Here is a 27,074-nt window from a genome sequence, read left to right as displayed (position 1 = left end):
ACACCATTGGCAATAACTATGTGTGTACATGTGTAAGTAGGTTGGTTATGATACCCGTAATAGGCGTCATCAACTGTAAACAACAGCCTGAGAGTTGAACCGGACCCATTTTCTCTGTTTTTCTCCGATTCTGGACACCAACGACGCAAGATCTTCAGCGCGGAATAAACTTGATCCACAATCTCTCATCGTCCGCGAAAGAAAAAAAAGTTGACAGCAAAAAAAAAAAGCCCGCGGATGTATTCCATGGCCGTCTGCGCATGCTCGGTTGACTCGTATCCTGAGGGGGAAGCCTTGGTACCCGGCGTATCCGTAATAGCATTTAGCAGGGTTCTGCCGCATACCTGGGCTAAGTACACCCGTGGGATTTGAGTGGTGGTATTTCAACATGGGTAAGCCCATGTAGTAGTAAACTACGTCAGTCCCACTTCAACAAGATAAGCGACAACACTCCACCGAATTATACTTCTATATAAGAAAAAAACCGCAGCCCTTTAAATGTCGTCTGCATGTTGACTTCTCGAGCACACTTCGTGGGGTATCTCTGTAACCGTATTCCATCTTTCCTGATTATACTTGTGGTACCGTGTGTGTTTTATGGTGGCATCCCCCACTTCTGAGATTGATTTGTTTTCACTCCGGGAATCCTCGTCGTTCTGATGTTGGCCACGATGGGCAGCACGCCCGGTTACACGGGGGGAGACCAGCACTCCTCGTCGGTGTGCCTCCAGTCGTTCTCGTACGGTGATTCACCCCCGGACTATCACTGCTTCGCTGAGGAGGCCTCGCCTGGGATTTACCGGCCGAACTCTCGGGAGAATTTGGATCCCCATCGTGATATGGGGATTGAGGAGAGGGGGGTAGGGGCGACTGGATTTGTGAATGGGAAGTTCAATCAGAACGGGGACGATAACGGCACCGGTCACTATCCACACATCTTGGCGCCTGGCCACGACCATAACCACCACGTTGGTATGTCTGTCTTTAATCAATTCATCAACAAATTAATTTGGATGTGTTTTAAATTGAGAGAAAAACAAAACAAAACATTGATACCAGTGGCAATTGCCTCAATTGTAGACCCTCACAGTGTGTACTTGCCAAAGACTTACACATCTATAAAAATGTATTAACAATTTTGCATATTTGATTTCGTGAAGATGATATAAATCTACAAAGAATCTTGAGGGATTTTCGTCTAAAATAATGAGGAGCACAAAATTAATAATCGTAGATGTGGTTGAACAACTTTTGTTTGAAATGTTTTATTGCACTTGGAATGTGTCTATCACAATATTTTCATTGTCCAAATTGTTGTTTATGTCATTCACTAAGTAGGCCTATAGTATAGATCATTCACTGTAGGCTCATCAATGACTTTAATGACTTCACCGGTTCTTCTCAGAGAAAATACGCCTCCCAGAGCAAGTTTATTATAGTTTTTCTAAAAATGATGTCCTGTGCCTTTAATTTAAATTTCCGCAATTTAATTTGTCCTGGCTCAAACTCAGTTGTTAGCATAAAAACGTTTTGGTAACGAGCAATGGGGAGCTGTTGATAGTGTAAAACATTGTTAGAAACGGCTCTCTCTGAAGTAACGTAGTTTTGAGAAAGGGGTTATTTGTTCAGTGCCTTTATTGTTTCATGCTATTTCGCAGGTGAGCGACAGTGTTTGATATGGGCATGTAAAGCCTGCAAGAGGAAAACGAACATTTTTGATAAGAGACGAGCCGCCACGGACCGCGAGAGGCGACGTCTGACTAAAGTCAACGCTGCCTTCGAGGTCCTGAAGAGGAGAACATGTACCAACCCGGAGCAACGAATGCCCAAGGTGACCATCCTCCGTAGTGCCATCCAATATATAGAGCGATTGCAGATGATGCTGCACGAGGCTGAATCTTCCCCGTTGATTCACCACGGACCACCGGGGCGAGGCAGTGATGGAACGGTCCTACCCTCGGTAGAGTCCAGGCTTAATTCGGTGAGTAATCACGCTCAGAGAAAATCAGTATAAATTGGGATCGGAATTCTGCCCCATCAAGGGGGATTTGTGGGAAGCTAATAGCTAGGCATGCATTACAATTTATCTCTGTACGGTTAATTACATGGGATGCGAGCGAGGTCGCGTCTTTCGACGTGAGGAAATATAACTTCATTTGCGTGCTGATCGTTCGAATACCAGCTAAATTCGAAATCTGGCATTTAAAGTATAACCGAGTTTTTTTCTAAATGAGAAAGTTAAATGTGACATAATGGTATTAAATTACAGATGAAAATACTTAACAAAATCTTCAGACATAGGCCCATTTGATTCCCCCAATTTCAAAAAATCATTTCTACAGTTCAACACAGTTCTATTGGAAATAGGGTTTCTTTAAAAACTATCACAAGTTCTGTGAGCAAACAAAGGAAACTAAGCCAAGTATTTCGCTAAGCAGATAAATTTTGCTTCATCTAATCGCCCTGGTCATTGGTGGCACGACGCACCTGGTAACAAGATTGATGGCCCGGTCATTAACACTTTGCCCCTGGTCATTAGAGCGATGCCACTTGTCTTTGGCATTTGCCCCTGGTCATTCATGTTGCCCCTGGCCATAAGCAGGATGCCTGGTCAGCCTGGTCAAATAGCAAGGTGTCTCTGGTCCTTGGCAAAGTGCCACTAGCCGTTGGCATTGTGTCCCCTGGTCATTAGCACGATGAAAAAAAAGATATTATTGAAGAAAATATGAAGTAAGGGCTCCAGATGTGTTTTACTATTTACCTGCACTTTAAAGACAGCTTGGACACTATTGGTAATGTCAAAATAATTATTAGCATAAAACCTTATCTTGGTAAAGAGTATTGGGGAGAGGTTGGTAGTATAAAACATTGTGAGAAACGGTACCCTCTGAAGTGACATAGTTTTCGAGAAAGAAGTAAATTTCCACGAATTCGATTTCGAGACCTCAGATTTAGAACTTGAGGTCTCGGATCAACCATCTAAGCGCACACAACTTCGTGTGACAAGGGTGTTTTTTCTTTCGTTATTATGTCGCAACTTCAACGACCGATTGAGCTCAAATTTTTGCATGTTTGTTATTTGATGCATATGTTGAGATATACCAAGTGAGAAGACTGGTCTTCGGCAGTTACCAATAGCGCCACTGTCTTAAATGACATATCGGGCATGTACTATTCCGGATGTGAACCCGTAACCACAATATTGACGTTTCTTGATACTCCACCTATATTATGTTTTGAATTTATGAAAGTGAATCCATTGTATTCCAATAGTTTGGAGGAATAGCACAGCTGGGGTCGATTTCACTAAGAGCTAGGAGATATACGAATTGAAGGGAACAGTTTCAAAATAACAGGCACACGTGTCGGCAAGAAGAAACCTGACAGCGATTATGCCTACCGGTTTTAATAGAACAAAATTACTGTTTCTGTATCTTGAAAATTGAAACTGATTAAAAAACAACCCAAATGTTCTTTTCACATCTTTAAGTCAATCAATTAAAGTAGTGTTAACCCAATTTGAATTCTATGATTAAACTAATTTCAAACAAAAAATTTAATTTGAACTTATCTCATTTCAACCCAACTCAATTCGAATCAATATTTCAAATCAAATCGTTCCATTCTTTCATTTAAATTCAATTACCCAACTTGGTTTTATGTCACCAATCCAACAAAGCCAGCAATTTACAATCCAACTCAATTCATACAATATTGAAATATGTTTTCGTGCATGACTTTATGTTTGAAGGTGCATCAAATCTATAAGAAGAACTGTCTGATACTTAATTTAAAAGTCGGTCATCCTTGCAAACAAGGTTCTGTGACGGGAGGCATCCTTACCCTTATAGGTTCACAATAAACGTCTTGAGATGAAACGTCTCAAGAAATCCGCTTATCATTATATCTTTATTTGATTTTTGTTTACTTTATTTTTTCCACAAAAGGGACATTCATTCACGTGCGCCATATAAACAGAAAACGGGCTCCATAAGAAAACAGATCAATAAAATGTTTGCCAACATCTGTGAAAATTATAAGAAAATGCGTATTAAAGACGCCGCTGTTTGTAAATGTTGGTGTTGTTTCTAAACAAAGGTTTCTGTATTTTGGTTGGAATACTTTTATTTCAATAATCTATTTCTCAAAGTTTTACACCATTTCAATGTTAGGTTGAACCATTCTGTAAAATGCATGCCAAGTTTGTGCCATAATATCTGCTTGAACTTTAATTATTCAGTTTCATGAGACGCGTTTCTTTTTGTTCTACAGATGTGTATATCCAGAGACTTGAATGATATTGACTTGCCTTAAAGGCAGTGGACACTATTGGTAATTACTCAAAATAATTATCATCATAATACCTTTCTTGATTACGAGTAATGGGGAGCTGTTGATAGTATAAAACATTGTGAGAAACGGCTCCCTCAGAAGTGACGCAGTTTTTGAGAAAGAAGTAATTTTCCACGAGTTTGATTTCGAGACCTCAAGTTTAGAATTTGAGGTCTCGAAATCAAGAATCAGAAAGCACACTACTTCGTGGGACAAGGATGTTTTTTCTTTCATTATCATTTCGCAACTTCAATGACCGATTGAGCTCAAACTTTCACAGGTTTGTTATTTTATGCATATGCTGAGATACACCTACTGTGGAGACTAGTCTTTGACAATTTCCAATAGTGTCCACTGTCTTTAAAACATGCCATTAATGCCCCTTCTTCTTGTTCAGTCTCTGTATTCATTCCGTAGCTGACATTTCAACATCACATTATATTAGATTATAAAAGATGATATCGAATCACCAGAGCTAATTCACACAGAAATACTTTAAGTGGTTGAAATTGTGCCATTCTTGTGCCTGTTCGAAGCAAACAAGGATTTATTTTCAGCAATTTTAATGCGATATCCATACTTCGAAAACCATCCATCATGAAAGAAGGGGAAAACGTCGGTCGGACAGACCAGCTTGTAAAGGCATTAGGGTCGGTTAGCTACCCGTCAAAAGTGCGCAGAGTAAAGCGGGCCATGATGACCGACCGGAAAGAATGTCTTGACGTGGCGAATGAAATCACAATCAGCGACGGGGAGTGTCGGGGCATATCACGGTAGGGATCCCGGCTGCAAAGAGGCCGTCGGTTTGTAGTTGGTGGTAGTGCGTGATGCGTGCAAAATGTGGCGATACGGAAACGGCAAAAGGACATCAATCCAAAGGGGATTACGAATGGGAAGTGTGTTTTTTTTACTTTCCACTTTGTTACTAAAAGGCATGCAATTTTTCCTTGTCCTGTTTTAAAGCCAAACGAAGAAAGATAAATGACGATACTGATAAACTCTTCTGCATTTCTAATGCAACCTTTTGCAAAAACGCAACCGATTAAGATTAACAAAACGCTCAGTACAAATTAACTAAAAATAAACCAACGATTTGTTGCGTTTTTCCCTTTGAACTGTGAATAACCTCAGATCCAATGTTGAGTTTTAATTGCTTTTGTTGCAACCAGCTTTGTACTGTTGGATTGACCAATCGTTATTCTTCCCTCAAAGAACGGTATCAATGCAGTTCTTGCATCATTCATTTTACAATAAACCAGAGTGTTTCCTGTTCAAACACTCATTACCGAAACTTATAACAGTACCCCCCCCCTTGAAAAAAGATAATAAAGTAAAAAATCTGGTGGTTCTTAAAGAAAAACTAAGGCTGTGCTAATCTAGTGGTTCTTAAAAATACATTTATGAGGAACCTCTTTGCCACACATCCCCTGATTCGAACTGCCTCTATCTACCGGGCAATCTCGGTGGTCTAGTTGGTAAGACACTGCTCTAGAATTGCAAGGGTCGTTGGTTCGAGTCCCACCCGAGTACAAGCCTGTGATATTTTTTTAACCGGACCCGGGAAAGTACTGAGTATACAGTGCTAACAGACATCGTTGTATGGGGAAAAAAATAATGTTCAAATTTAATATCTGTTAGTTCATTTTTTTTTTTTAACTGTGTGAAATAAGAGCAAGCAAAGCATAAGTGGGAGACTTCATTGTGTGACTAAAGTTGCGCTTCCACAAATCAACGTCAAATACCATACTATAAACACAAAAAACATAGACAATGCAGTTGAATTAAACCACGTGCGTCAATCTACTATTTTAAAATGATGTCACGCCAACAAACTAGTCTGAAGGTTGTCCTGTTACTGATGGAGGTTAATAGTGAGGATTCAAAAGAAATAGTTTTAAGTTAAAAATCATTATTTACAAGAATGGTTAAATCATACTTAAAATTAGCTAATGTATGGTAAATGTTTTAACCAAGTGCCAAAGGGCCTATATGCCGAATTCCCTGATTCGAAGACAGCATGTTTAACCGTATGAAATTGCAAAATTGCTAACACAACTATTGACTTTATCATAGCTAACTTTAGATCGGTCTATGTCTACTCGAAAACCAAAAACACTCAAGCGAAAGTCGCAAATTTCCGAGACAAAAAGTCGACTATTTTTAATTATGGCTCCCTGTTTTTAGCCGTGTTGATTCCAACCGGCTCCTAGCCGGCCGTCAATAAACAGCGACAAACAATGCACTTTAGTACCAAGTTTTGATCGAGAAAAACAATAAACTCTGAATTTATCGTTTATGAGAGTCATGAATATATATACCTTCGAGAACAAATACTTTGTATAGGCTTGTTGTTTGTTGGTTTGACAAAGTTCATTTTAGTCTCAGTTCTTCAAGAAGCAGTATACTATAACAAAATTGTATTCATTCAATGTTTTATCCCATCTAATAATATATTTGGATTATAGATTCGAAGAACTTGATTATAGATTGATGACAAGTCGCGGAAGGGTAAGGAGCATATTATTACAACAGAGAGGGATTGTTGTGACAATCGTCTGCTCGCGAACTCTCTAAATATAAATAGACTTGCAGGAAACTGATATTAATACATCTTCATACCAATCCATCGTGCATATAACGACACCGGTGCTGGCAGAAGTGGCAGGCGTTTTTTCGCGCCTTTATTTCAACGACTCTCTCCCAAGACACTTCAAGGAATTCGTATTGGATTGAAAAACCCTGGTGTCAAAGGAAATACATCAGCACTTAAGGTTAAACCCACGCCTTATCTTCGGGGGGAAATGCTGGTGGTGGGGAAAAAAAGACAGAGTTTGCTAGACTGGTGTAGAAGGTGATCAAATTGGATGCTTTCCATCACACGTCATCCCTTGACACCACGTTATATTGACCATAAATTCACTCTATCATTTCATCCAACATGGACACGCTCTATGATGTTCTATGCGGATTCCATTTCACAAAATTCATGACCGTGTACCACTTTAATCTGGGAGAATTCTGTCCCCTCAGCTCCTCAAGACAATTTTCCATCTCTGCTGGAAATTAATTAATTGACTGATACTTGTGGGTGATGATAATATCTTGGGCAAAGTCTTGGCTACCGGCTCGGGAATTCTTTATGGCTACTTGTCGTAATTGCGCTCTGGTGTTGAGGGTTTTATATAAAGGCAAAGAAGGTTTTTTTTATCTTCTAAGAAAAACCACTGCACAGATTAGAAGAGTTTTTATGTCATTTTAATCACGAATGTAGACACGTACTGGCAAGAAAACTAAAGTAGGTCTATCGGACATTACTCTGATCATGATTTTTGGGGAAAGAAAGACTTCAAATTTGCCATCTGTCGCCCTCTATTCAATGCAAAGACAACTGCGAGATAACCATACCTGGTCCTTGCTATAATGCAATAAGTATGATTTAAAGGCACTATAGACACCTCTGGTAATTGACAAAGACCAGGCCCCAATTTCATAGAGCTGCTAAGCACAACAATTTGCTTAGCATGAGATTTCTTCCTTGATAAAAAACAGGATTGCCAACCAAGTTTCTACGTGATTTTCAGGATAAGCAAACAACAGCTGAATACTGGCAGAAAAAAGCAATATGCAACACGTGGACATTTTGTTGGCAATCCTGTTTTTATCAAGGAAGAAATGTCATGCTAAGCAAATTGTTGTGCTTAGCAGCTCTATGAAATTGGGCCAAGTATTCTCATTTAGTGTGAATCCCAATATTATGTATAAAGTAACAACTCTGTGAAAATTTGAACACAACTGGCACAAAGTTGCAAGAGAATAATGAAGAAAAAAAACCACCCTTGTTGCACAAATTAAGTGAGAAGTTAGAAGTCTTTCTATTACATTTTCGTTACCTCAGAGGGAGCCTTTTTAGAAGAACCGACATCTGATTTTGGATATACACCTTTTCAGATTTTGCTTGTTATGAAAACTAAGAAGTACGCAATGTTGTAAAATCTAAAAAAAATCAACAGCTTCAAAAGTAGACATTGTCTATAATACGAATGCAATCATGGCAGGCTTATTAATTGTGTTCCAAATTCTCACCGGATCATATACATACTTTCATTATTTTTTTTCAAATTGAATGTAGTTCACTACCCGGCTAGTTCGTGTAAGAATTACATGCAGCAATAGAACTGGTATTTCTCGAACACTTAAAGACATGCGGGTGGACACGTTTGGTGATATGCATAAAGTACAAACCTGTGAAAATTTGAGCTCAATTGGTCGTCGAACTGGCAAGAGAATGACGAAAGAAAACACCCTTGTTGCATTTATACTTTGCGTGCTTTCAGATGCACAATAAAAGGCTTTAGCTGAAGTATTTTATTATTAGTGAGAATTACCTCTTTCTTGAAAACTACGTTACTTCAGAGGGAGCCGTTTCTCAAGTTGTTTTAAACCATCAACAGCTCTCCATTGCTCCTTACCAAGTAAGTTTTTAAGCTAGCAGTTATTTTGAGTAATTACCAAATATTGTCCGGTGCCCTGAACGACCGTTTTTTGTTTGTGATAACATCTCTTTATACATTTAAGTGTATGGAATCCGCGATCCATTCTCGAAACTATAACTAATGAAGTAAATAAATAAACTGGTGCAACAATGGTCAGACCAATAACCTTCAAGCCTCGGTTTGGTTAACATCAATTTCAAAGATCCTATTTTATAACACTTTCCCAGTATTGTTTGAATGGTCTAACCACAGGGAAACTTTCCTCTCATAATTATACCATGACATAAAACTAGTCTTTGGAGCGAGCTATTCAAACAGTATGGCGAGCCGCGTATGTCATCTGTCGTCGCTTCACCCCGATCGTATATCTTCGATGCGTATAACGACTGTCGTTAATTTCCCGTCATGCCCCTCCAATTTAACTTCTAAAATGTTATTGGCTGCCAAGGTCCCTTTATACGCCCACAGTTTAAAGGACTTGTTTCTTTTGGTGTAATCGAAAACTATTGTTTGTTTTGAAAAATGCACATCCGTATATAGTCCATGATCTTTCTCAACGTCTTCATTCATGGAAGTTTTGTCAAGTGATGGTGACATGACATGTTTACAAAATAATTTATAATAATAATAATAATAATATTTATTATTATTTTAAACTTCACACAACTTTGCTATCGGGAAACGCTGTGGTGTTAAAAGAGCCAATCTTACAAATGGTTGACAGGAGTGACGAGTCCAACATTTTGACTGACTCACGGTGAAGTACCAACTCATCATTGAGATTCAAGATTGTTGTATTTGGAACATCTTAGGTTTTGTTCAGTTATTTTTAAACTAAATAAAAAAGTAGTTCGGTCACACAACTTTGCCCTTGGGAAATGCTCTGGTGTCACGATCGCTCCTTAAAGGTGTAACATTTTCGGCTAGCCCCTTTAAACTGTGGCTTTGAATGTCCTTCATGCGAAAATGTGTTTTATAACTGGATAATAAAAGTGCTGAGTACTTTAGAGCAGGACTGTAGTTGTCAGTACTTGGGCTATTGTCATACAAGACATTGAAAGCGATAACAGAAGAATGAAATTATATTATAAGCATCGTTCTCACTCAGTCAATATTTTGTTTGTATATCTGCACCTGATATGACAATATTTTCGCTAGATTCGCTAGTCTAATAGTTTTCAATTGAACTAAAAAATAGTCCGGTATGACATCGGTTGGATAGAATCCATCAAAGTCAATGAAGATATTCGCATGCGCATTATTTGAAATATCTAATGGTTCCGGAGATATACTCGAGCCCCATGCGTGAACCTCCTCGTTTGGTACACAACGAGCTTGCATGCTTTACGAAGATAGACAGTATTAGGAACTCGAATGATGGGAAATGATGATCTGATCTGGTTGTTGGCATTTGTCATGCTCTTACACCTTTTGTTTTTTGGCTCAAACCCTCCCCGATAGACCTTTACCACGGTGTGGCCATCTTGATTTTATACTCCCGTCCAACTCATTGTAACCAAACTGAGGCTATATAGGCGAAATAATAGTCTGGTGCTATGTTTGCGAAATGAATGTTAGCGTTCATTACTGTTATGGAAACAGAGAACATGACCAAGATGGTGACAGCGTAGACCTTTATCACGGTGAATTTCTCCCATTGATACCAAGTTTACCAAACTGAGGCTGGAAGAACAATTAGTTCTAATTTCAAAATGAATATTAGCGTTCATTGTTGTTATTCGATACTAGGAACATGAGCAAGATGGAGGCAGCATGATAAGGGTCTATAGCCCCGCCAGTTGCGTTTCTCAAAACACTGGTCCTCTTATGTCTTAGAGTATATATTGGGACTATGAAGAGAATGATAGGGGCCCAGACAATTCTCGGTGAAATTGCTTTTGTCTCATGATTGGTATGGAGCAAAAAATAATTGTACCTCCATGCTATGACTCAACACCATGATCCACAATTACAGTGAAAACCACAGAGTTATTAATGATAAAGCCCGGTTCATACTTCATTCAAATGCGAATGCGATACAACATTTGACGTCACACAGCCCATACAGTTTTTCCCTGCGCATGTTTCATAGGAGTCGAGCACGGTTAAACCCTTCCGAGCTTTGCAATTTTGTGAAGAAAAAATTCGTACTGCATTAGCATTCGCTAAAAGAATCCCATTGCGCATAAATTATCTCTTTCACAACACCACATTGGGCTCCAATATTGAGCACGCTGTCGTGGAAGAGAAGAAACAAGTTTTAGCGTGTACAAATCTCAAGACCTTCACATTTATGATGCAGAGTCAAAGAAACCGTTGATTGTGATATACGAAGGGCATATCATAACTTTAAACTATGGCAACTGAAATCACTTGCACGACCTCCTCGTCAAATAAGTTTTTATTGTTGAGAGCATGATGAGAGTATAACAAGTGAGTTGAAGGCAATAAAACTGAAGTGAACCTCTACCAGCAGTCGTTAGAAATTGGTAATAGTTTCCGGTGGAATGGAAGTATATTAAGCTTCAATCGTCCATGGTCGCGGTGTGTTAAGAAGCACAACTGTGAACAATTTTGACAATTGATTTTGCTGAATGAAGCCATCGGGTTCGTGTATAAACCCGCAAGATTTACAAGTGGGCCTCAGGGATTTTGCTTTACGGGTTAAATCACTGTTTTGCTGAGACCAGGTTTTTATTACTGTCGGTCATATTAACAGCAGTTGATTTCGGACGGTCATTTTTTTTTTCGCCACAAAAGTTTGCTCGGTGTCCGTGGGTTCCGATTGTAAACAGATGGAGAGAATTATTGTGAACGTAAATAAGGGGAAAGTCTCCAAGGATTTTAACCGGGTGTTACTGCGTTCCGCCCTTCTGTTGTTTTTTCGCGAGATGAGGGAGTTGGATTTGAGACATTCTACCTGACCCCAACACCCACTTACTCGGTGAGGAACACGGGGAAAATATTTTCCTTTCCACAGGGTTTTCTCAATAACACCGGTGTGACGGACTCGGAGCTCCGGCGTACTCAGAGCTCCGGATTACCAACTTGGCTGGTCTGTGGCTAGATGCCCCCCCCCCTGTCTCACCAAGTACAGCCTTCACCAATCACCAAATTTATGAATACACATTGTTTATGCTAGTTATGCTAGTTGAACACTTTCTACTTGCCAAAGTGAAAACAAAACTCAACCGAAGTTGAGTTTATAATTCGATCACCCTTGCAAAATATAGTTGAAACCAAAATTATGGAGATAGAAATCGGTTTATTCTGGTCAAATGGTTTAAAGAGACACATTTTACACGTGGTTACAACAGAGCCACAGAGCCTGGACTTCCTGCAGGAACGGTTTAAATCTTTCTGAAGATTGCACTGTCCGATTTTGTTTATCAACTTTTGATTTGAGAAAGGGGGCACATCTCAAAACTTGCCAGCTGATACTTAAATAACTCTTGACTTTAGGTGAAATATATGACACAACATGAGTCCCTTTCACACTATTATGACGAGTACAGTATTTTGCCTGCCAAAAGTCCGAGGATACAAGGTCACGCTTTTTTGTAAACAACGGTTACATGGTCTTGCTCAGTGTGAATCTTCGGAACAAACTCTTTCCATTTACATCTTGATATCTAATTCTAGTTTTAATATTTGTCTCATTTTTGGTATCTGTGTCTCTCTCTACAGCATGGTGACTTCAATGCCTCATCCTGTTCGTTTCGACTGATGAAAGTCAACTCAGATGACGTTTGTGATGGCAGTGAAGACACATCGAAAGGTAAACAGTCCAGGGGTGGATTTCACAAAGAGTTAGGACTAGTCTTATCTCAAGTTAGGACCAGTTACTCGTCCTAACTTAGGACTATCCATGCAATTTGTATATCTCCTAGGACTAGTCCTAAGTTAGGACTGGTCCTAACTCTTTGTGAAATTGACCCCAGTACCAATTGTTAAGTATTTTGTAGGTTTAATTTTAGGAGAGGGGTAACCAATAGGTGAAATTATAAATATATCTAAATCCCACGCTGTCTTCTACTAAAGCAAGTTCAAATTATAAAGGATTCCAAAGAACCCAATTTATTTGCAGCCATACACGTACGACCAAACTAAAACAAGTTGAACAGTGTGGTCCTTCGCGATTTGCTGTTTGTGTATATAATTGCTGTTTGCAGCATCTTTAAGATTTTCTTTTTGTTTTAAATGTTGAGATATTTAAAAACCTGAGAATTACGGTAACCCCAGTGGGGATACGACACCACAAACAATTATTTTAAAGTCTATCCGTAACTCAGTAGTTTCCACAGAAGTTCATAATACACTAGGGTTACAACAGTAAAGTGCACTTTATGAAAAGCAATAAATATCCACACGCAAACACACACACAAAACGGAATGAGGCAATTTCATCGCCTGAAATCTTCTGGTATAGATTTTGGTATTTTGATCTTGGGTTGCTCGAGTCCCATGTTGCCCTTCAAAAGTACCATGACACCTCCATCGAATGTCATATTATTTTCCTGATTGAAGGATCGGACAGCCGTGCATGAAGCATTGACAGGTAATGACTCTCGCCGTATGACGGGCGAATCCCACCCCTCAGCCCGCCGTACAGCGACTCGCTGGGAAACGCATCTACGGCGTACTTATGAACATAACTCATATTTCTATGCGGGTTCTTTTTAAAAACATTTTTTTTTCAGCAATCACTCTTGACAACTTGAGAGTGAGTTATGATATATTACGTGGGTTTGTTTTGTACAGTTTTTGTTGCACTTTTTGGGGATCATGGAATTCCCCCGATTGTACCTACAGGGTGACTGTACAATAGGGTAACAAGACGTGCATGGCGTAAGGTTCTACCTCTCACGGTCTACCGTGAGAGGTAGAACTTAAATTGACTTATAGTGTTCCGAATTGACGCGAGACTAGACTGTTTACTAGGCATCTGATTTGAATTAAGTTGGTAATTTGTTGATAGGCCTAGGCCTAATGCATTCCCTTTAATCTACAGAAACAACAAGCCGGACAACTGAACATTTCTAATATTGACTAAGTATCTTTTGTGGTGTCTGATTGGCGTTAACAATTAAAATGTTCAACGGCGGTAATTTTGTAAAAACTTCTAGTAAGCACAAAGATGTACTGTAGTCAGTGATTAGTGGCTTTATTGTCGGCAGTGGGCCTGTTACATGTAGTCACAATATATTTTAAATTATTAATTTTGGGGGGTAACAAATAATCAAAATTGTGTGTTGATTTACTTTTTGAAGGACTCTTTGTATCGATGAATCAGAATGAAAAACAGCGCGCACGCTTTCTCATATTATTTGAATAAAAAAAAAGCATCTGGCAGACAAAATAAATATAATTAAACTTGGTGATTATCATAAAATGTAAAGCTACACATCATTTTATTTATAAGAACTTTATATATCATTCATTATGTTGTTATACTGTTGTTGTTATGGTTTTTTGTTCTTGTTAACGTTGTTGGTGACTGTGTTTTTACTTTGTTGTTTTGTTTATGATTTCGTTGAGTGGTAGACAGAAATTCAAGACTACTCCCGATCTGAGAAAATCCTGATTTACGTGAGATAAATGCAGAGAAATTTGGCGCGAAATATTTATAGACATTGTCTGCTCATAGACTTCGGTCCGCTGATGACTGGTGTTGCGTTACAGACGCCATTATTCCCCATAGGCACTCTGCAATAGGCGAATGGTGCTAGATTTATTATCGGTTCGTTAGCTCACTGCTGAGAATACAGCAGACTTGCTAGTACACACAGTAGGCTTTATGCATTGACATGGATAATTTATTATGTGCTAACTTGTTGGTTTTAGGTTTCAAGGAAGTATGAAAATTAAAGGGGCATATCTGGGAGATTGTCATATATAGCCTGATTCATCCAACCTCACATGCATCCAACCCGTTTGTATACGCACTGCCGAATCATCCATTGTCGTAAATACTGCACTGCCCAAAGATGATACCGAATATAGCTGCCAAAAGGTGCTCATCTCACTTCAAGTTTGTCTGATAAGTCTTTAGACAAAAGTGTTACTTGTAATGTTGGTTTTGTTATTTTAAGTAACAATAATTTGTAACATTTGGAGATTAAATCAGCTTAAACTTTGATTGGTAAACTCAATGAATATGCTCTCTCAATAAATTAGTTGAAAATTACACGGGAGTTGTCGGAGCTTGACGGTAGGGCCTACCCGGTTTAAATCGTAATGGTTTAATTATGGATGCACTTAAAGATGAGGAGCTATTGCGAAATGGGGATGGGAATGCGTTCGGGTAAAATATAACAAAAATTGACAAGATTGTCCAAATAATAGGCCTATGTAAGCCTTAATGTACAACATTATGGTCGATGTTCCTTTATTTCGCTTCTGCTTATCGTCGCGGTGGTAATGTCAATCCCTTGGACTTTTATCATAATAAGGGATCAAGAATCAAGATATCTTTTAAAGTCAATCCATGTGGTTTTTATGATGATTACCTATTGAGACGAGTGAACCAATGCTTAGGCCATGACAATTTGATGCTTGTCCCAACATTCCGTTAATGTCTGGTAAAGTTGTTAGCCGACTTCGTCATCTTGCGGCAGCACCTCTGATAAAACCACTCGTAAATGATCCAATTAGGTGGGATTGTTAACACATAAAACAACCGAATTCACTGCTTCTATCTACAAATACTTCAGATGTAATCGAGGTCAACTCAACCAAACCAAACCAGCATATATGCTACCTATCGCAGCATAAAACGTACACAGCAAGGTATCACAATGTTAGGCATGGGGTGGATTTTCTTATCTCGAGTTTAACGAGTTAGGACGAGTAAGGACGAGTTATACTCGTCCTAACTTATGACTTGCAACACGTTTTTTTATATCTCCTAGGACTAGTCCTTAAGTTAGCACTAGCCCTAACTCTTTGTGAAGTCGACCCCTGGACACTTTTGGTAATTTACTGAAAATAATTGGTAGCATAAACACTTTAATTGATAACGAGCAACAGAGAGCTGTTGGTAGTGTACAATTTTTTATTTTTTTGAGGAATGCGGCTCCCTCTGTCTGAAGTAATGTAAGTTTTGAAAACGAGGTAGTTTTCACATGAAGCCCTTTTTTTAAGTTGTCTAAAAGTGCACCCAACACAAAATTTATCTTGCAACTTCGAAGACCAATTGAGCCCAAATTTGCACACCAGTCACAAAATTGTACTTTCGAGTTTGTGACACGGTAGTTTCTCGTGTAGTCTTAGTCTAGTAAGCATAATTTTGTTGTGCTTACTACCTTTTGTGCTTAAGCAGCTCTAGAAACTGGGCCCTTGTGTTTGAATTCTTCTAAATTCATGTAAAAAATTCAGTTACTTTTTAGTAACACTTTATTTGGAACGCATAGTTCCGTAGTCTGCCACACTGGATCAATTTAATTATCAGGTGTGAACAGCTACGATTGATCCACTGAACTGGGAGGAGTGAGATTACACACCTCCTTGGTGCATGGAGACTACGGTCTGACTCTGATCCCATGGATTCACACTGTTTTCATTTCATTCTGGAAGATACAGCAGGCTACACAGCATTAAATCTACTTAATTAATTGGTTGAGGAACGGTATTTATATTGGGGACCAGGGGGGTGAAGTCTCGTGGATGCGCATGGTTTCATCGATTTTAGCAAGAGCGCCCTCTGCGGAGCTCGGGATTAGACGAGGAAAAATGGTGTTTTGTTGCTGCATGCTTGTTTTTTTCATCAGTAAAATGTATTTTTCAGTTTTGTGATTAATTTTCTTTTTTACATATTGATTTTTAGATAGAATTTGCGCACAAAATTGTTTGTGCTGTGTATACAAGATTTATAGTTATCAAAGATGCGTTAAAGGGAAGGTACACGTTTGATAAAAACTGACTTGGTAACGAGCATTAGAGAGCTGTTGATATTATAAAAAATTGAGGGAAACGACTCCCTCTGAAGTATTATAGTTTTTGAGAGATACGTAGTTTCTCACTAAAATAATAAAAGACTTCTAGCTAGAAGTATTTCATTCCTATCTGAAAGCACACAAATTCGTCGCAACTTTGATTACCAATTGAGCCCACATTTTCACAGGCTTGTTATTTTATGGTTATGATGGGATACACCAAGTGAGAAGCAGTCTGGTGAGAAGACTGGTCTTTGACAATTACCAAACGTGTATCCTCCCCTTTAAAAATGTCTTCGTTAAAATCTCACCAATTGCAGATGTTATTTCTAAAAAATCCATTTAAAATATGACATTGTGAGGAAGAAACAGTCCATAATATTGTGTTCAAACTGTGTCTGGTGCACAGAGTCTATAAAAACCTCAGAGATTGTGATATCTAGGTTTTGTGTCTGTAGGGGGAACCTAGACCAGCAAGCCTTTCTTTTAATGTTAGCACACGTCAAATTTCATCCCTGGTAGACAAACAAATGAACAAGAAAACCCAAATAAAGTAACAAAGTAAGATGACTTTGAGATCACCTATTTCCGTGTGAAAGTTTCTAAATCATGTCCCTAACCAAGGAATCTTTAAAATGGAGTTTGATTGCATTTTAGCCCAGGGTGTCAGTGAATGTGTTGTCAGTTCACCTTGATTTACCTGTACGCCATTCCCGAAGGATGAGCGCGGTATCCCACTAGTGCCTCGGGGCCCGACTCTGTGCTGAGAACGAGTTCACAGTGATCTTCCAAATCCATCGTGGGAATCCTGTTGAAATTCATGCAGTCAGCCTTCGACAAACAAGACGAATGGTTATTGCCGTGTTCGTATGCCTTTTCGAACAGAAAAATTTCCCTAAATGTCTTCATAGCAATTTTTGCATCTTGGATAAGGTTTAATGGCACTGGACGTCCAGTCTTTGGTAATTGTTAAAGACTAGTATCCACTTGGTATATTCCAGCATTATGCATAATATATCATATAAAACAAATCTCAGTGAAAATTTGGACTTAATTGGTCATCGAAATTGCAAGAGAATAATGAAAGAAAAAATTGTACCCTTTTGTTGCACATATTTGTGTGCTCTCAGATGCCGAAAAGGGGCTTCGGGCTTGGAGAATTTTAATAGTTGGGTGACAAAATACATCTTTCTCACAAACGTTGTTTATAGAGGGAGCCGTCTTTCACTATCAACATCTCTCCGTTGCTCGGTTATACCAAGTAAGTTTTTATGCTAACAATTATTTTGAGTAATTACCAATAGTGTCCAGTGCCGTAAATACACTGTTCGTATGCCTTTTACGGCAGAAAAACGTCCCCGACTACTGTTTGAAAATTATCTGGTTTCGTCTTTCACATAAGTCTTTATTCCTAGACATTATATGATTAATTGCATATGCCTATATTTATAGCTGTTTTGAAAGTAACACTTTTGAAGTGTTCCCTGTCACTATAGGAACATGTCGAAGTTAAAGACACTGGACACTATTGGTAATTGTCAAAGACCAGTCTTCTCACTTGGTGTACCTTAACATATGCATGAAATAACAAACCTGTGAAAATTTGAGTCGTCGGAGTTGCGAGATAACTATGAAAGAAAATAACACCCTTGTCACACGAAGTTGTGTGCTTTCAGATGCTTGATTTCGAGACTTAAAATTCTAAACTTGAGGTCTCGAAATCAAAGTCGTAGAAAATTACTTCTTTCTCGAAAACTAGGTCACTTCAGAGGGAGCCGTTTCTCACAATGGTTTATACCATTAACCTCTCCCCATTACTCGTTACCAAGTGAGGTTTTATGCTGATAATTATTTTGAGTAATTACCAATAGTGTCCACTGCCTCTAACTCGCTGGGCAAAATGGAGGTTTGGATTCCGAGTAGATCAACCTTACTGGAAAGAGAATGGCGAATAATGTGTCGCAATTTTATTGCTTTCTTTCTCGCACGCTATTGCGCATACCGCTGAGAGATACTCTATAATACACGATTGACTGTAAACATTGGTAAAGTACACTGTCCCGTTACTTGACCGCGATATGTTGGTCAATGGAGGAAGTATTGAATGTCGTCTTCATCATCTTAGTTTCCTTGGTTGCCGTGGAAACGATGTAAACACTCTCATTGAGAGATGGCTGGAGTATGAGATATACGTTTTTAGTTGATTCTATTTTTTGCTGAAAACGATCGTGAAACCATGGTGAAACAACTTCGCGTAAGTAGCACAAAATGCTTGATGTTCAAGCATCTTTAAAACTACAGTGAACATTACTTTTCACAGAAGAGGCTCATGGAACTGTGGCGGTATTTTGTTCAAAGGTTCACAGAGAAAGGGAGTTTGGGGCGTGATATTGTTATAACTTTGCTTCATACCATCATGCTGAAACCAATTCCATCACAATTGCTTTCAATCCCTTTAGTTTTTTTGCTAAAGTTATATTTTTTTCGTTGAGGTTTTTCAGTGACAAAAATGAGTGTTGCAAAGCGATTAATTTTTTAATATAGAAGGCCAGACGCCGGACCCTCCCCCCCCCCCCGCGTCCCTTCCCATTTTATTAAAAACAAAGCAATCAAAGAAACAAACGAACAAACAAACAAACAAACAAACAAACAAACAAACAAACAAACAAACAACCAACCAAACAGCCAACCAAACAAATGATTTTAGCATGGTCTGTGTTGAATTGTAAACGAAGGTTAGGATATTCTTCAAAACAAATACCAACAGCGGCCAATGTTGTAGTGTATACAAAACAATCACTTTTCTCAAATCAAAGTGGCAAATAAAGTGTGGTAAAACAAAAACATTAAACGTGTTAGTTCAAAAGTTCCAGCCTTCAACCAAATTTAGAAAACCTTTAAAAACATGGTCCCCAAGTTGGTAGTGTTTGCTTTGTTTCAAGAGAAAAAAAAAGGCAAGTTGTGATAAACTCCCCATAAACCCTTGTTTTAAACCCTAAAAATCCATGCACAGATCTAACTATTGAGCCGTGGATATACAAAGGTATGTCTGTACGTATCGTGGGAGTGCTTAGCATGTTGGGTTGACCGCCCAGTCAGTACCTTACTGGCCCGTAGTTTCACCCGATATCACCTGGGGCGAGGATTAGGCTCGTAAGGTCCCAGCGGAAATGACTTTTTCCGCTGTTTTTTTACACCTCCAAAATTCTTGACTTGTTTTTGTTTGAGACCGACAGGGGTGTTGGGCTCAGTGTGGTGTACCGATCCTCGTAATTACCCCGTGTACCGAGTGATGTATGGTGTAGTACGTAAATACAACCTCGTAGTCCACCCCAAAAGTGGCCAATCATTTTCGTGACACTTTGTTGTGAATCAAAGATTGTATCCAAGGTTTTGAAGTGAATCAATTTATTCTATCTTCTAGTTTGAGTTCACGTTGTACACACAGCCAAACGGTGAAATTTCACCTTTTAATTTTTTCGTGAAACCGGTGTATGTTGTTGCAGAGATTTTTTGTGGCAGGGATTTTGTGCAAGTTTATATCGGGCTTAGATTAAGGCCCATGACATTGGCGTGTGTGCCCCCCCCCCCAACCCCTCCTCCATAAGATGGCCGACCATGTTAGTTTGCGTTGAAAAGGAAAACCGTGCAATTTCGAGTGATACTTGTGTGGATCTTTCTACCTGTTTCAAACGCATTTCAAAGACCAACTCGTCCGATCCAAGGCAACGTGTTCCTTTATTATACCCGCGTCATGGGTATAACGGCCCCGGTTGAATTTTACTTTTATATATAGGAGGGATAAGTACTTTGTTCTCATATCGCATGCACTAAGTGTATTGTATTGTTAATAATTATTCCTGTCTAATTTGAGCGTTTTCCCTTGTTTGTGTTTTGTTGCTACTTTGTTTGGCTTGTTTGTTATTACTTCAATAATTGTAGTCACAGGATTGTCATGTTACATTTCATTTTAACTCTCTCAGTTTCTTGGCAAAAATCTAACACCATTGTTTAAAATTGAAGGGTTTTTGTAAATTTTGTTCGTTTCAACGTTTGTATGTAGTTTGAGTTTATCCTGGTAACAAGAGTAACTATTATACTGAGAGCACCGCCCACTACACACACAGAGGCTCCACTGAATACCAGAAGCACATTGAGTTGTATCGAACTACATAGTTTCTCTTTAAAGACAGTGGACACTATTGGTACTTACTCAAAATAATTATTAGCATAAAACCTTTCTTGGTGATGAGTAATGGGGAGAGGTTGATGGTATAAAACATTGTGCGAAACGGCTCCCTCTAAAGTGACATAGTTTTCGAGAAAGAAGTAATTTTCCACGAATTTGATTTCGAGACCTCAGATTTAGAACTTGAGGTCTCGAAATCAACCATCTAAACGCACACAACTTCGTGTGACAAGGGTGTTTTTTCATTCATTATTATCTCGCAGATTTGATGACCGATTGAGCTCAAATTTTCACAGGTTTGTTATTTTATGCATATGTTGAGATAACACCAACTGGGCAGGCTAGTCTTTAACAATTACCAATAGTGCCCACTGGCTTTAAAGACAGTGGACACTATTGGTAATTGTCAAAGACCAGTCTTCTCACTTGCTGTATCTCAATAATATGCATAAAATAACAAACCTGTGAAAATTTGAGCTCAATCGGTCATCGAAGTTGCGAGATAATAGTGAAAGTAAAAATACACGAAGTTGTGTGCTTTCAGATGGTTGATTTCGAGACCCTTAAAGTTCTAAATCTGAGGTCTCGAAATCAATTTCGTGGAAAATTACTTCTTTCTCTAAAACTACGTTACTTCAGAGGGAGCCGTTTCTCACAATGTTTTAAACTATCAACCTCTCCCCATTACTCGTGAACAAGTAAGTTTTTGTGCTAACAATTATTTTGAGTAGTAATTACCAATAGTGTCCACTGAAAGGCACTGGACACTATTGGTAATTACTAAATCAAAATAATTGTTAGCATAAAAACTCACTGTGTAATGAGCAAGAGAGAGAGCTGTTGATATAGTTAAAACAATGTGAGGAACGGCTCCCTCCGAAGTAACGAATAGTTTTCAAAAAAGAAGTAATTTTATCAGTAAAATAATATTTGAATTTGATTAGGATACATCAGAATGAGAATTAATTGAGGTCCTGAAATCAAGCACCTGAAAGCACACAACTTCGTGTGTCAAGGGTGTTTTTTCTTTCATTATTATCTCGCAACTTTGACGACCAATTGAGTTCAAATTTTCACAGGTTTGTTATGTTGTGCATAATGTTGAGATACACTTAGTGAGAAGAATGGTCTTTGAAAATTACCACATGTAATTGTACTTGGATTTTACATGACGTTCATCATAGCTCAAAGGTTTTCTCAGAATTAGAAGTATCTGTAATATGAAATGCTTTTGAATTTTCTTGCCCTCTGCCAGATCATAATCGACACGAAAAGAGTCCCACTGTAGAATTGTATTGAAAAGTGAGATTTGGGCTCAGAGAAGGTTCATTGAAAACAAGAGCGCCCTCTGTGGGTTAAAGGTCTGTGAACTGAACAGTGGATAAAAATGTTTCTGCAGCTGCATTTTTGTTTTCAAGTTGTCAGCAACTCGGATGTTTGTGCTCTGTTCAACGACACACATTGACACAGTTCTTTCATAATAGGCCTTTGTATGAGTTCCACATTTTGAGGGCGCCCTTTGTGCTATCAGTGGTCATGCTAGTCATTTTGTCTGATGAACACACATCTGAATGGAGGCACGGGCTCGGGGAAAGTCGTAGCCTTTAGACATATAACCAGGGGTGGATATCCCGAAGAGTTAAGACCTGTCTCGAGTTAGGACGAGTTACTCGTCCTTCGAACTATAGCCTTTAATTTTTAATCATCCCTATAAGAGTCATAGAACTAATTCTGTTGTGGGACTATCTTTATGAAATCGACACAAGGGAAATTGTGTTTAAAGGAAGCGCGATTGCCCCCTGTATTATATGGTCCAATGTTTACAGAGTGGATCAAACATTATCATTACGCATGATTTTATGTAACACTTGACGTAGTTCCTCATATTGACCGTGAATGAGAAATGTAGACCTGAATGTAGACCCTTTTCAAGTCTGCCTGGTCAACAACAAATACAAAATGTGGTTTTTTCTTCACATTAAAGAAGACTGGCTTTTTGAACTAGCACTGACGATCTGGTATCAAAAACTTTTTGGAACAAATATTTAACTCTACAGGTTACCAAAGAGTGACAATGGCACCATTACAATGTACCTTCTGAAACTCTGGGTCACAGTTTCAGACTTTTTGGTCAGCAGTGACTCTCATTCCTGAATTTTAATATAGAAAGTGCATGTTGAAACTATTATCTAGTTTGAGATGTGTTTCTTCATGCATGTGTTTCTGTCTCCTAACTGCTTGGCGGAGGACATCAATGATGCAAATATTCTGTTAGATTGGTGAACACGCTTCAAGATCCCAGATGGATTCACTTAAACAGATTGACTCGTATCACCACTTGGTGTAAAATTTAGCCTCATTTCTTTCCCAGTGTGCTGAAGTGCAAGTTTTATTCAGGATACCAAGATCCATCCGTCGGCGCGCCGGCGGGAAGACCTAACCCGTCGTGACCCGACGGTGCCCGCGAAAACATGCGGGTCGTCTCGCGGCCATCCCCCGTAGAAAGGCGCTGCCACCAACATCGCCTACGGCTACACCCTGTTTGTTGTTTGTAGTTTGTTGCTAGCGAATAGAATAGTTTGAAATCACAGATAGCTGTACCGTCTGGTGCTGGAGTAACAAGTACTTTTAATCTGCCAAAGTAATTTGTGAAGAAGGGCAAAATATTTTTGCAAGAGGTTTATCGATCTCTGATCGGTGTTTAATGCGATTTGTGTCGATGTACATGTAGATTGTTATTGAAATTGTTAAATACTCGCTTAACCAGTGAATGACAAGTTTCTATGTTTGTTAACGTGGACAATAAATAAATCTTATCTAGTCTAATCTAACAATCTCAATGCTGTAAACATCGATTTCGGGTGAAGTACCAATCTTCATCTATCTTTAAAAAAAATGTCATTTAAATAATTATTTCTAGTAATTAAACAAAAGGGCTTCTTATATTTATTTTTTCCTAGTATCAAAGATACACCTTGGTATTTTAAATTTTTTGTTTAATTTTGTCTTACATTCTAAATTTGTGCATCATTAATGATACATCTTATTATAGAGTGACTCCCTAAAAGTGACCTGAGTGTATTCAATACGTTTAATACCATGTATTATAGATTACTGATTTTAGAAAAGAAAAATAATAATAATAACAATGGAGTCAAGGCATACTTAAGTTCAAATCTGACTTCCCAAACTTTTTTTTTTACCACAACTTGAACCTTCATAAAGGTAACGTGATGTGTGATAAAGTGAAAGGCCTGAAAGTGTTGCTGGTTTATTAAACAGCCCGAGACGGGTTTAATGCTTAATCACGGGTGGAATATTTTCTGTGTTTGCTCTAAATAAACAAGGGAACCATAACGTTTATTTTTTGTGTTTTCACATCTTCAGATTCTGATGGTCGTGTCTCCAGTCTTGATCATCTGTCACTCATTGTGGAGAGTATTACTCCGACTAACTATGGACCCAAGTACGCGCTATCTACCGCCCCCAACGACCGAGATAGGGAATCGACATCGGACGTGGAACTTGAATCGCCGTGATTGGTTGGACCATGGTTTATTGGACATTGTTGAAAATGTTGTAAAAACTTTGAGATGGGTCATCCATTCCTCCATTGGTCATCACCACAGTGTGGTAGCAGTATTCACCAATGAGGAGGGACCTTATCAATTGCAAGATGCGCTTAATCTATTGACCCAGGTCCAAAAGAAGACATACCAAGACACCATACGGGGTATAGGTTTGGACATGTTGTTACAAGAAGAGTCAAGGAGGAATTATCTTCACCCATGGAAGAACGGAAGTGTCACAATCATCAGTACATGTTTGCAGCCTCCCCAAATTTGATTGAAATTAATTTTAATTAAAATAGCATAAAAAAGCACGGTGAATGAAGCGCCCTCTAGACTGTGCCGTGATATAAGTCGTGTAAAACGTTTCAAACTTTATTCACTGACAGAGTTAATGCTCTCGCTCGATCCCGTTGGTCGTCATGGTCTGAAGCAGGAGATAGGTGTAGAAATATTGTCGTCTGATAGCGCCCTCTTTTGACTCAACTTCCTTCATGTAAGTTTACCATGTGTGGACTATGACACCTGTATGGCAGGATATTCTGTGACCATCCCCCCCATACGGCAAATTGCGTACATTATCTCGTCCGATAGCGCCCTCTTTAGACCTTCTGCACGTGTTAATTTACCGTATGGCGGATACACACACCAGGCAAAATCTCCCTGTTGAGACACCAGCACCAGCATGGAAGGCTGTGTCCGACTTGGTGGATGTGGCTGATGGTAAGGGCTTGCCATACTTCACTACCAGAATATTTTCAACCCTAACGTGGTGATCAAGCCACGGCCGCTTATTCTGAACGGCCATAAGCTGAGAGTGGCGCCCTCTAGTGATTTTACAATTATTGTTATCGCCATTGGTATCAAATTGTTTTCTCGAAAAAATGTTTGCTATATTAATACTTATGTTTCTGCAAAAATCGGATGTTTTTATAAAATATTTTGTAATATTATGCGGTGTTTGTAATTGATCACTTTTGTCGTATTGCTGTAACAATAAAGTATGAATGTTATCTGTTGCGAATTATTGAGGCTATAATCGTAATTTTTACTGGTTGATTTCAGTTGCTGTTCTGCGTTGATTGTTATTAGAGATCCAGGATGTTGTTTCGTATAAGAATACACAACTAAGTGCAGAGTAAGCGCCAAGAACTTATTATAGAAAAGCCTTTTATCTTTAGCAGGTGATGATGGCTTTATTCATTACAGTCATTAGTTTAGGGTCACGCGACTTCCATCCGAACAATCTGTGTTTTCCATCCATAAGTAACACTTAAATCAATACAATTTGTGAGTAGCAATCATAACCCGGCTGTAGCGCCCTCTAGTGCCTACCTCTTACACTACATCCCAGATTATTTAAATCAATTATTGTTTTCATCCCCAGTTCTTTATAATGATATATTTGTGTATACGACGAATGTCACACAATCTTATTGACGTTACCTCCTCGAGTCATCAGTCATCACCGTTGAAGTCACTGGTGACTCGTCTTTTTGTGATTTCTGAGCACCCAGTGGAGTAAATTGAATAATATGGGTGTCAGGAGTAATTTCCTGCCGGTGCAAACGAGCTCGTCACCGCAGCAAAGCTCCCTGTGACTGACGCGGCGGCAAGGGTCCAAGTTTCTGAGCTTTGCTACTTTATACTTTGTTTCCCAATAGAGGTGAGTTTCGGGTGACCGGGAATGGACTCGGTCCATCTGACCACCAAGAGGGTGACCAACCTCCACTAGCATTAGAGTGACCAGGCCACTACCATGCTGCCAACCATCTCTGAACCTGCAGAAAGTTCCCTGCTAAATATACCAATCTTTCCGTGTTCTGGTTAACAAATTTCACATTAATCTACCTGTGAACACTTTTCTTAATATCTATCTGATTACAAAATGCAAATGTTGGCAGCTCTGTCACTAACAATGCCAGCTCGTCGTGTTCCCAAAACGCTCTACACCCTTCTTCCAGGCACACAAAGTTTTGGGTTTTTTTTGTAACAGAAATACCTTAAGCAATCAAAATGGCTCCTAACCAAAAATGTGGCATTACTTGTACATTTCGTTGTTGCTCTAGAACTGACCCTAAAACAGCTTATTCTCATTCTCAATTTAACCCTTCTTGTTATAAATTATGAATGGCAGAAAACAAATCAAACTTTCACACTCGTTTACTTGAAACACAACTTTTAAACAACTTGTTTAAAACTTTTCTGTCAGGAACTTTTCAGTTAAAAACGTCCTTCTTCCTGGCCTACAGTGAGCTGTTTTTGCTTTCAAGCATTCTACCTTAAAGGAACACGTTGCCTTGGATCGGTCGAGTTGGTCTTTGAAAAGCGTCTGTTTTGAAATGCATATGGTTAGAAAGATGATTTAAAAGTAGAATACAATGATCCACACACATTTGCCTCGAAATTGCGTGGTTTTCCTTTTACTTTGCGCTATCACGGTCGGCCATTTATGGGAGTCAAAAATTTCACTCCCATTGGTCGGCCATTTATGGACTCCCATAAATGACCGACCGTGTTAGTCGACGAGGTAAAAGGAAAACCACGCAATTTCGAG

At 38.9% G+C, this 27,074-nt stretch overlaps 1 protein-coding gene across 1 annotated transcript; it reads left to right on the top strand.

Moving 5' to 3' along the window:
* Window positions 1-441: 441 nt before the first annotated feature.
* LOC139940032 (transcription factor SUM-1-like) lies at window positions 442-25,667 on the top strand. Its single transcript, XM_071936229.1, has 4 exons — window positions 442-972; window positions 1,659-1,981; window positions 12,513-12,603; window positions 24,336-25,667. Exons 1-4 carry the CDS (start codon window positions 660-662, stop codon window positions 24,485-24,487), a joined length of 879 nt encoding a protein of 292 aa, XP_071792330.1. The 5' UTR covers window positions 442-659; the 3' UTR covers window positions 24,488-25,667.
* The last annotated feature ends 1,407 nt before the right edge of the window (window positions 25,668-27,074 follow it).

Source organism: Asterias amurensis, chromosome 7 (assembly GCF_032118995.1).
Source record: "Asterias amurensis chromosome 7, ASM3211899v1".
NCBI lineage: Eukaryota > Metazoa > Echinodermata > Asteroidea > Forcipulatida > Asteriidae > Asterias > Asterias amurensis.
The sequence above is the reverse complement of the archived record's forward strand: the minus strand, read 5'-3'. Positions and strand labels throughout refer to the sequence as shown.